Source organism: Cajanus cajan, chromosome 1 (assembly GCF_000230855.2).
Source record: "Cajanus cajan strain Asha chromosome 1, NIPB_CcT2T_4, whole genome shotgun sequence".
Taxonomy (NCBI): Eukaryota; Viridiplantae; Streptophyta; class Magnoliopsida; order Fabales; family Fabaceae; genus Cajanus; species Cajanus cajan.
The window spans coordinates 9,500,923-9,513,238 of record NC_138517.1 but is presented as its reverse complement, the minus strand read 5'-3'; the positions used below and the strand labels follow the sequence as shown (position 1 = coordinate 9,513,238).

At 35.3% G+C, this 12,316-nt stretch overlaps 1 protein-coding gene across 2 annotated transcripts; it reads left to right on the top strand.

The window, feature by feature from the left end:
* Positions 1-3,990: 3,990 nt before the first annotated feature.
* Positions 3,991-9,920, top strand: LOC109797213 (E3 ubiquitin-protein ligase RING1-like). Of its 2 annotated transcripts, none has more exons than XM_083074354.1 (2): positions 3,991-5,220; positions 8,070-9,584. In XM_083074354.1, the coding sequence occupies exon 1, from the start codon at positions 4,076-4,078 to the stop codon at positions 5,198-5,200; it is 1,125 nt and encodes a 374-aa protein (XP_082930480.1). In that variant the 5' UTR covers positions 3,991-4,075; the 3' UTR covers positions 5,201-5,220; positions 8,070-9,584. The 2 variants fall into 2 exon arrangements, with proteins under 2 accessions (XP_082930480.1, XP_020212759.1); XM_020357170.3 differs by lacking the exon at positions 8,070-9,584 and adding an exon at positions 9,598-9,920 and having other exon boundaries at positions 3,993-5,220.
* Positions 9,921-12,316: the final 2,396 nt, after the last annotated feature.

The window sequence follows — 12,316 nt, the reverse complement described above, 5'->3', positions numbered from 1 at the left end:
GAAAGTCTATAAATAGGGGTTGGGGGCCTTCAGGGAAATGGGAGTTTTTAGAGAGAAGTTTTAGAGAGAAGGTCTCTGGGTCAGTGAACTCCTTTCTCTCCCAAATTTCTCTGTTTAACTCCTTTTCTCCTCTAGATCAATAACTCCTTCTGTCTTTTCTTGAAATTCAGATTAGAAAGCTTGTTTTGGGAGGACTGAAGTTCCGAGTTGAGCCTCGAGGGGAAATTCTACTTTTGTTCAGTCTTTGGCTATCTGAGCCAATCTTCAGGTAAGGGAAGCTAGAATGTTTGTTGTGTAGGTTGCATGTGAGTTTAGAAACTCAATAGGTGCGTGAATGTTGAGAATCCATAGATGATTGAAGAAAATCTCATCTTTTGGGGTTTTGAGATGATTTTGATGCATGGGTTGGATGCATGTGAGATTTGAGTTTATTTTGAGTTGTATGGAGCCTATGTATTGTGTTTGCATGGGGCTGGATTTGTTGGTTTGGATGAGAGTTTCTGAACTCTCTGACTAGGATTAGGCTAGGCGCAGGTTGAGTGCGCCAGGCATGGAAGAGTTTAGGGCTCTCAGGTTGGGATTAGGCTGGGCGAGCTCAGGCTACGCCGAGCGTAAATATGTTAAAAGTTAAAATGTTAGATCATATATGTGTGATATATGATGTATGGTGCGGTGTGATTCATATGTATGCTTTGTGATGATACGTATGAATGTTTGAATATGAGTATGACTGTTGATCATAATGGTGGGTAGACCATATATGATGTATGATGCATTATTGCATGTGACGTCTTATGACATGTGTATGATTGTTGATCATGATGGTGGGCAGACCATTATGATGTATGATGCATTATTGCATGTGATGCCTTATGGCATGAGTCTAGCCTAGGACTTGAGGAGAGGAAAAATGTTTTCGAACTGGAAGAGCTCACATAGAGTCTCTTGAGAGTGGTGCTTGGATAGGCCACTGATATATGAGAGTGGTGCTCTGGGAGGCCACTGGATTTGGGAGAGTGGTGCTCAAATAGGCCACTGGGTTGGGTGAGTCTCCTCTAAGTCCTTAGCTAGTGTTGGAGCGGGGTATGAGGTCGAGGGTTATTCCCTTAACCAAGTACTCGGGAAGGTGCGTGGATCCTTGCGGATAGTCGGTGGGCGAACTCCACAATTGACTTGGTTAATGCATGCCAAGGTCGTGGTAAGCCCGTACCCAGCTGTGCTATACCTGACGGTGGATCTGGACTTCCAAGTGTGTAAGTGACATCATCCGAGTAAACCCGAGGGAGGATTATATCCTGTTTAGCTGTGACCGAGCGGGCGCTTTGGGCGTGAAAACGGTTGGGGTGGTTTCGGTAGGATGGAATGTCACTTATACAGCTCTATTGTTGTGGAGATCTCCTAGGTGTATGCGTGACGACGCATTAGATGATTGATATGCATTGATATCTGTCGTGAGATGCATTTATTGCATGATTATTAATATGATGAAGTGTGGTGTTTGACTTCATGATTGGTGCATTGTATGTTATGCATGAGTAGTATTGGATAGAGTGTATGGTGAGACTCTATGAATATGATTAATGGTTGGATGGTTGTGTAGTATAGATTATAGTTCTATACTTGTATGATTGATTTGTGAATTCTAGCTTACCCTTCTGTTTCCATGTGGTGGAACTGCGATGATCATACTTGGTATGGGAGCAGGTCAGGGCTAGCTTGGAGTTGAGGTGTCCGCTGCGAGACGGGGAGTTTTGATCCTCGTGTTGGAGTTATCATTTTGGGTAACAGTTTTGTCTGTACTTGACCGGCACTAGAGAATATTATTTTTGGGATGACTGTACATATATGGAGTTTTATTTTATAACCAAAAATTTAGATAATTTATTTTTTTTATTTGTACATGTATAAGTTATCCAGCTTAATATTTCTCTTAGTTCACTAGCAGTAGTGCGATTCCACTAAGTGTAGAGACCATGGCGGGTCGTTAGAGTAAGTGCATTTTTTCTCTTCTCTCTCATTTTAGACTAATAACAAGCTTAACTAATTTAGTATTATTTATTTTAACCAACTTCTATGTCAACCCTCATCAAACTAGATACCAACCCGATCCATTAGGTTATTCAATTTGTTCATAAAAGAAATGAGAAGCAAGAAAACATCTTTGATCCCCATTAAAAAGAACAACCTCAAATAGATTAGATTAATATCTAATTTCGAGTAAAAATGCACCTACAATATGTGACACTCTTATATATATTAGGATGTCACATGTTTTAGGTAAAAAAAACCTTCCCAAAGAGACAAAGAGGTGTAAAGAAGCCTCAAATCATCATTGTTTTGATGAAGCAATGTGATATCCCTAAAAAATGTAGGATCAATGACTATGGTCTTCCTTAAACCAAACATCAATATGCATTTATAAGTCCCAAAAGTAGAAAGGCATGTAAAACCAAAAGTGATCATTTAAGCACAAAGATGGATTGTGTGGCACTGTGTAATATTTATTGGAAAAGCAAATAAAATGACAACAATTTAATTTCAATGCATTATAATTTCATCTCAAAGAAGCTTGAGCCTAAGCAAGACAAGATTAAGTTCTTTTGTCCAAGATGAACTTGGGACTTGGGTGCTTATGTACTAGTTGAGCTAGTGTGGACCAAGGTATAATTTAAATGCCTACATTCAAACATAAGGATCTTTTGAAAAATTGACCCCCTATCTCAAACAAAAGATTAAGCATAGACGCATCAGGGAAGTGATGCTAACTATGGTCATACTAGCCTATAGCTCAACTTCTTAGGTATATTTCATCATCAATGGTCACAAAGGTGACTCGTAAAACAAGGGTCACTTATCAACCAGAGATAAGTATTAGTAAACATGTCCCAAAAGAGAGAGAGAATGTGATCAAGTAGTTATTGTGAAACAACCCATAAGTAAGGAGAAAAACTATACTATGTAAGATACATTGTCTAACTTAAACATAAAAAGGATTATTATAATAAGTATCACTACATTACATGTTCGACGATTAGAGTTTGAAATATAGAATCAAGATACCTTCAAACTTGAGAGAAGTTGTCATAGATTCAAGCAAATACAATTATGTTTTGAATAACATATTTGGAGTCAACAAACTTAAATTAATTAAAATTATATAAATAAACTTTAAAATATAAAAATCAAAATTAACTACAAAAATATTAAAGCATATTTTTATAAAGTGATATTTTGTAATACCACACATGATCATCCCTTACTTCATGTCACTATTACACCTATTAGAGTTATAAAAGGTTGTGGTGATTTCGATAACTTCATAGTAACAATTGTACTTGTAGTCACATTATGTACTTTCTCTTCAACAATTTTTACAGCAAAAAAGGTATGGAATTGTAAAAATATCAACAACTTCATACCAATAATGGCAGATTTTTTTTGTGTATCATGGTGAAAATAGGAGGAGGACATCGCCATAAGAAGAATTTTTTACTCTAATAATACTTTTTTTAAAAAAAATTTCTAACATGAATCTCCCATCTAAATATTGACTTAGTTAAACTTCTTTATTATAGCTGTCAGAATTCAGTTCTCTGAAAACTAAATTCCGAACGGCCAAATTTTTTTATAATTAAAACTATTTTTATTAATTATATAAATTTGCATATAAAATAATTTATAATTATAAAATTAATAATATTAATAATTTATACTTTTATAAAGTAATAAATTTAATAACTTATATTTTTAATAAATTATAATTTTAATGAGTTATAAATTTAATAAATATAAGATATAATGTTAATAATTAATAATTTTAATAAGTTATAATTTTAATAATTTAAATTTAAGAATTTATAATCCGAAAATGAGAGCATGGTGGGGTCTCTTCCAAGTTCCAAGTCAGCGCATGGCGTCAACTCCCGAAGTTAGCGCGTGAATTAATCGTCCATTCAACTTCAACCGACTCAATATTTACGATTTTGCCATCACTCTTTCTTCCGTCTCTCTGTTCCCTTACAATCCTTCATTTCCAATATTTCCTTTCTTTTTTTTCTCTCCCTTTTCTCTTGACATGTCTTCTGCCGGCGGCGACGGTGACGGCGACGGCGGCGTTACCTCCGGCGACCCTCGCCAATACTTCTGCCACCAGTGCGACCGCACCGTCTCCGTTTCCCCTTCCCCCTCCACCGATCTCCTCTGCCCCGATTGCAACGGCGGCTTCCTCGAAGAGCTCGAAATCCCTAACCCTAACCCTAACCCTCCCAATCCATTCTTCTCCGACTTCCCCCTCGCCGGCGCCACCTCCTTTCCCCTCGTCCTCCCCGGCACCGCCTCGCCCTTCGACGATCTCTCCGCCCTCTTCGGCGCCCGATCCGACGCTGCCACCGGCGACGCCTTCGAACCCCTCGTCTTCCTCCAGAACTACTTCCAAACCCTCAGAGCCGGCGGCGCCAACCTCCAGCTCGTCATCGAGTCCGGCGACCCCGCCGGAGCGCTCCGATTCCCCGGCAACGCCACCCACGGCGACTACTTCTTCGGGCCTGGCCTCGAGGAGCTGATCCAGCACCTCGCCGAGAACGATCCCAACCGCTACGGCACCCCGCCGGCCTCAAAGTCCGCCGTCGAGGGGCTGCCGGACGTCACCGTCACGGAGGAGCTGCTGGCGTCGGACTCGGCGCAGTGCGCTGTGTGCAAAGACACCTTCGGACTCGGCGAGACCGCCAAGCAGATGCCGTGTAAGCATATATATCACGCGGATTGCATTTTGCCATGGTTGGAATTGCATAATTCTTGTCCCGTTTGTCGCTATGAGTTGCCCACAGATGATCCTGATTACGAGCAGAGGGCTCGTCGCGGTGGCGGCAGCAGCGGTGGCGGTGTTGCTGGTGGGCCGGCTCCCCAGGTGAATTGGAACTTGGCTGGTGGTTCTGCTGATTTGGCTGGTGGCAGTGGCGGTAGCGGTGGCGGCGGTGGTGATAATTTGCAGCGGAGGAGGTTTAGGGTGTCTATGCCTTGGCCGTTTAGGCAACTTGTTTCTTCTGCTGCTGAGACGAGTAATGTTGGGAATGCCAACAATGATAGCAACAATAACAACAGCAGTAACACCAATAGTGGGGACAATGGTAGGCAATTGAATTCTGGAAACAGGGGGAATCAGAATTTTGAGTCGGAGACCAGACAGGAAGATCTCGACTGAGGACCGCTCGTGTTTTGTATGTAAGTTTGGATGTTACCACTTTCTTTTGAGTGTTGTGTTGTGTTGTTGTTTGTTTAAGATGTCATAATTAACGTCATGAAGTAGCATATAAGTGATAAGTTATGCTGAGTTTGCTCTGGATTATTATCCTGATATACTATTTCTTTTTTTTTTCTTTTTTTTTTACTTTCCCTCTGATTCTTATCGAGTGGGGTCCGGTGACTGAAGGTATTTTGTATGGTTAAAATTTGTTGCACGCTAGCCGGTAGGTGAAAGGTTAGATGTAGGGTAGCTTTTCCTTTGAGCGTGCAGCTATGCAATATCTGTGAAATTACTACGAAGGAAAAATTCTCTCCTCTTCTTTAATTGGAGGTGCCTCAATCAATGGAATATTGTGGATTCTGAATTAAAAAATTCTGCTATGTAATTGTGCAGTGCTACATCTGTTTTTGGGGTGGGGGATTATGATGTTCTTGGTGTCTGTTCTATTTTGGTGGACGCATTGTAACATCTTGATAAAGTGATCACATTTCCTTGAATCAGATAGTATCTAAGCAGCATAAATTTCATTATTTTCTACCCTCCAAATCATGATAAGCGATGTTTCTGCCTTCCTAATGTAAAAACTGGTTTTCTCATTTAAATGGGAAAGCATCTGAAAGGACGGGTGGTGTATCTGTTAGAAACCTTGTGTAGTTTCATCATCAAAGCTTTTGACAACTTTAATTCTAATTTTTTGGATGGGGTAACACTTTGATTAACTAAGCTCTCTCTATGGGAAGGGAAATTCAGGAAAATTTCCTCTTGTTTCTTACTAAAATTGCAATGCATATATTCTATCTTACTCATATTTTAGTAAAAACCCTTTTAATTCCAATGTCTATCTTCAAAACTCAAAGTTTAGAGTATATCTTCCCAGGATTCCTCAATCAAACCGTATCATCCACAAAAAATATGCATTTAGGAACAATCTTTTGTATGTCTCTGGCAAGCACATCTATGACTAGATTAAACAAATGAGACTCAACATCTCATGTAAACCTATCTTTATAGGAAAATACTTGGTTTCACTTACAAGTGTTTGCACACTAGTATTTATCCTACATATATGTCTTGAATAGCTCCATATCATGTATTATACCACATGAACAATTTTCCTCTTCAAAGTCTTCCACAACATTTGGCACTCAAACATATACTTTTTCCAATAAATCTCATTATTCAATTTGATACCTTTCCATTAACCCTTGTAGAAGATAAATAGCTTCTGATACACACCTTGGCATACATATAAATTAATTCTCTGCAATCCTTGTCTTTTAACTTAATCTATGCTCATTAAGTTTATACCCATGTAGTTTATAATGCACCACCTACACTGCATATAATTATGGCTTCCATAAATTCAAATTTAAACTTTAAAAGGTAACTGCTTTGTTTCTCAAGTTCTTGATCAGTGCTCTTATGCTTTGTTTGGATGGGGAATGGAATAAAGAGAAAAGAAGATAGGAATAGAAGCAGGAAAGAAAGAAATAGAAAGGAAATACAGTGGAAAAGATATGTTTTTTGAATAGATGAAAATCATGAAATTAAGGAATGAATGAAATAAGAGGTAATAGGAAAATACCATTTTACCCTTAAAAATCTCTTGTAACAATAGAAAACCTGCAATGAATGGATAAAATCAAAACTTCTTGCACAACCCAATATCTCATTTTGTTGTTGTTCATAACAACATATGTAGTTCAGTCATAATGGGTGAAAAGACAGCACATTTGTCCCATTAACAATTTTGGGCTGCTCAGAAATGCGGTGATTCTGTGAAGATGTTGATGAGGGAGGAGTTGCTGTGATAAAATATTAAAATCTGACCCATTTCACACCTTGAATGAAAGGAAAGAATTTTATGCGTGAACAAACAAATTTTGACAATTTCCTACTCCTACTTCCCTTCAAACAAATGACTGAAATATTAACTCTCTCCCCCATCTCACTCCTATTTCCCTCCCTCATATTTCAGTTGAAACAAATGTTGCATTATAAAAAAATATTGGTTTGTAAAATGAAAACAGATTACCTCCCCCTGCCGCATTCACACCCTGCCCCTGGTTTGCACTTCCATTTTTGCACCTAAAATCATAGATCTGCTCCCCACCTCTGGTGGCACCTGAAAACACAGATCTGCTCCTCTTCCTTCTCCTCTCGCTCAACACTCAGCTTCTTGAAACCAAAAAACCTCTCAAGTCTCAAAATGTTTAACCTTACGTTTTTTAAATTTTAAACACATACTACATCGGTCCTAATTTGAACCGATATAAAATGATTGCTTCAAATTTCAAAATTGCAAAATGATTCCTATATTTTGTTATGTTGCTCTTTTCATATCATTGTGTTTGATTTGGGAACAAAAGTGAAAGGAAAGAAAGAGAAAGGAGTGGAAAAACAGTAGAAGGTGAGATGATTTTTAGGTTGTTTGGTAGAAAAGAAAGACGAAGGGAAGAAAATAGATATGCATATAAGATGACATAAATACCCTGAATAAAAAATTAATTGTGAAATAAATAGGGAGATTTTTGTCATTATACCAAAACAACTTTCTTTTTTCTCTTTTCTGCTCAATTTGAGTGGATTGCTACATTAAACATGACCCACTTGAAAATTCTTCTCTCCCCTTCCCATTGTACTACATACCAAACGAACTAATTGAAGGAAAAGAATTGACAGACCCTCATTTCTGTCCCCCTCATTTGCATACCAAGCGTACAGTCCTATCCTGATACACAACCATCAATGATTATTTTCTATGCATAACTGTTATTCTGCTTTCTAATAGATTTTTTTTTTTTGTCCTGCTACGGGTAACTTCCAGCCATCTAAACCAGAGACTAATTCTGCTAGCTGTATTGGACAGCCGCTAGCCCAAGGGGTTTTTGCACATGGCAGGGATCCAACATGGGATTTTTTGCTAAATAGATCATTTGCATAACGTGTGAGTGCAAGATGTCTAACTATTATGTCAACCTATCGAGTTCTAATAGATTTGCTATTACAAAGCCAACTATTTTCAATCACATTATTCCTAATAATTATCTTCATCCAATCCATTAATGGAACTAACTTGGATCTTAGTTCCCATCATCTACCAAATAAAACAAGCCAGGATCTTAGGGAATTGATGAATATGCCATACGTTTATTTACCATTTGCATTAAGACTAGAATCTCTTATTCCTTATCCAGGCACTGGAAAGCCTGTTAAATAGAATTTTGTTTACAGGCCACCTTCATTAATTTGCGCTGAAGTGTTCCAGTACTGCTAAAATGATACTTTTGAGAAATTATCTATACTGCTTGATCCTGATGCCATGCTTGATCCTGATGCCATACTTGTCCTTTAGTGAATTTGAATTGGATTTGACCGTGCCTTTTAATTTGCTTTCAAAAATATTTGATGACAATTGTACAGGGTGCTTTATAACTTCACTTATTTCATCGCTTAAGGGCCATGGCTTCATATGCTTCTATTTTTCTATTTTTCAAATCTGAAGGACCATATAGATATCAATTATGAACGCAAAAAAAAATTATGCTTCATATATTCATTGACTGATCATTATTGAAGTCATGTTATTTTCCAGGACTTCCTCTTGTCTTGAAATATTTCAATTTTTAACTCCTGAATTAGTCTCGAGTTATTGATAAACTTTCTATTGTTCACTGATGAACTTTATAGAAGTCATGCTTGCTTTCTTTCAGGCCTTGGTTTCTTGCAAGATTTTAACTGTGGATATTGTTTGTATGAATTATCTTTCTACTCATGCTTTCTGTTTTTCCCATCTGGCTGATTTACAAACAAAAGTCACCAAATTTCCTATGAAACTAAGAGGATGCTAATAAATAAAACCTTGGCCATCTTCCAAAAATGTGGTATGTGTTTTATCCATGTCAAAATTTCTATCTTCACAAGTGGAACAAAACTTCAATTTTGTTGCCAGTAACATTCATTGTAAAGAAAGTCATATCTTTTGGTGTATTACAATTTGATTAGATATTTATCACTTGGAATTTTTAAATTTTAAAGAGCAAGACTTATTATAAATACTATTGATTTGGTCGTTATCATTGTTAATCTCTTTACACATTTTTAATTTGGTCTCTACATATTGTTCTTGGAATGTGAGTATTACACTGTTTCTGCCCTTGATAGTGGGTTCTTAGACTTGAGTTTACCTTAGAAATCTTTATAAAATAGAAGTATAGTTACTCGTTCATTTTCTATTTTCCTTTTTTTTACCTTTTGCAGCATGCTACAATATTGTAGGCTTCTGCTTTATGATATTATGTATCAGATGTCATACACTTGGATCAGGTTTTCATTTAATTTTTTTTTTTTTGCAGGTATGAAGAGTTTTTCAAAGTTGCAGCATTTTGTTGAATAGAAAGGATGTTACATATCAATTAGTGGTTGTTGACAGTTGAAAATGTTATACTTGATTACAATGAACTTGTTCAACTGTCAATCGCCATTTTTAGAGTTCTTTATACAATTATATGTACATTATCGGTTCAATATTTTCTGAATTTTGTTTTTATTGCCTGAGTGTGACTCGTGTCCTTGGACTCTTCCAAACACCATTTCTACTCCTTTGTGTTAACCAATTCATTGTTCTGGTGCATTGGTAAACTATAATACTACAATGCACTTGGTCTTAGCTCCCCAATTTGAAGTTTTGGAATATCGTAGACTGGACTCAGTCTATTCGTGTTTTCTTAAAATAAATCGTTAGGTTTCCTTGTAGCAGTATAGTATGCTGAATCAATAAGTTCAGGACACGTTAGTTTCCTGCTTGGAAACGCCATTCTTAAATTGATATTTGGTGAATATTGTAATGACATTTGTTAACTTTACAAAGCACTTGTCAAAAAGGTGAAATTGTTCTCCCCCTAATGGTGGCACAAACTTTGCCGTCATTATAGGAGCTTAAGGTTGTGAATGAACGTAGGTGGAGGCTAATCCTTTGTTGAGAAGTTTCAATGCTTCCTGAAGTTGTGGCACTTACGTTGCCTTGGAGCTTCAACTCTCTTGGAAGGATAATTCTGTGGAATTATTTAGCCAATACCAATTTAGCATTGACTCGGTTTCTTCAAAGATGATGTCATGTCTTGGAAGTGATAGATATTTAGGTATGTGTGTATCATACATTAGTTAATAAGTTACTTGTCGTGGCCCAGTCAATTGACCAGTTAATATAAATCGTTAGATGTATTATAAAATATAAAAAATCAACGGTTAGACAGTTGATAGAGATGGGAAGATGTTGAAGTTTTGAAGACTTTGGATTAGTCCATAACGTATATGCCAAAAGGAGCTAGCTGAGACCTAATACTAATTACTATCTTCTTCTAGTTACAACACAATGTTTTAAAATATTATATGAGACTAAGTACAGTAATCCTAGATCAGTGTTGTTAGCTAGTTTTGAAGCCTGTGCATTATTAGCCTTGTAAATGACTTTTTTTTTTTTTCTTTGGATGTTTGCTGCCAAACATTTTAAGGATACCTGTTGAATGAACTAGAAATAGAAAATTAATTATAAATATATTAAAAAAAAAAAAAAAAACTGCTTTTATATTTAGTACTTTTTTTTTTTTTGATGATATAGTACTTTATATTTTATCAATTAGTACTAACAAAACCTTTATGTAGAAAAACAATTTTGAGCTTAAAAGAATTGAACTATGTCACTTATATATATTGAGGTACATGAATCAAATACCCAAAAAAATATGAAAATTAATTTTAATTATTAATAGTTGGATTTCATGCATAAAGTAAAAAAAAGTTTGTACAGTTGACTTGAAATAAAACATATCGGGAATTTAACCTACTTTTAACATTTTATATTAAATTATATGAAAATAAAAAGTTTAAATTAAATAATTATATAGTAAGTTTACAAATTATAAATAGGTATTAATACTAACAAATTAAGTTAAAGAGAGGTGTAATTCTAAAATCATGACACAAAAAATTAAATAATTATTTGAGTGCTTTAAATAGAAAAGTATAGGCATCTAATTGAGTATTAATGTATATATTAAATAAATAAATAAAAGTGCTAATAACATGACGTGTTACTGTATCTACCAATCTCTTTTCCATACATAACAAAGTCATGGAAATCTGTGTTTCTCAAACTCTTAACAACTTTTTGAGTTTTTTTCCTTTATTACAAGACTCTAGTAAACAGGGGATGTCTGTAAAACAAGTTTTTAATATGAAAAGTAGTTCATTTTCCTATTACCATGGGAATGCTAAATGTTTAATTATGTTAATCCCATGATATGGACACAAGTTTATGTCCGTTTTAGACAAAAACAAGTTCTCTTCCCTCATCCACTCACACGATGTGTGGCACGCAGCTTTTGGGTTAAAATATAAATTGATGAAAGTGATTGCATTTATACTTTATTTTATTTTTCATGACGTCATATATGAAATGAATTGATATATTTGGAGGAATGATATTTTCAAAGTATATTATTCATTTTTATATTCTTTTTACAGATATTCCCTACTCTATTGAAGTTAGACTAATTTAGCTGACTCCAAGTATTTTCATTCTCATTTTTAAACACAATAAAAAAAATAATTGTTAACACAAGATGAGTCAATTTGATAAATTATTTTAACTTATTTTGACAATTCTATCACATAATTATCACATCATTATTGAATAGATATTTGTTAAATGATTAAAAAATAATTAAAAAGATTAAAATTGATAAAAAAATATATTACGAAACTAAAAGTAAATTAAATAAAAGTTAAAGACTAAAATGAGTTAAAAATGTTTAAGAAATAAAAGTGAATTTCATAAATAAAAAAATAAAATTAAAGACTAATATTATAATTTAAAAAAAAAAAAAAATTCAGACAACAACCACATCGATGAATAAGAGATTAAAATCCATCCAGATATTTAAGAAATAAAAGTGAACTTTATAAAAAGATTAGGAGCCTAAATTATAATTTATATTACAAAAATATACATAAATGTTACGTCAAACTAACTATTGATACAGCAGCTGACATAACTATCACGTCATCATTCAA

What these genes read in the sequence shown, in the direction of transcription:
- LOC109797213 (XM_020357170.3), top strand. Translation starts at nt 4,076, where the DNA reads ATGTCTTCTGCCGGCGGCGACGGTGACGGCGACGGCGGCGTTACCTCC.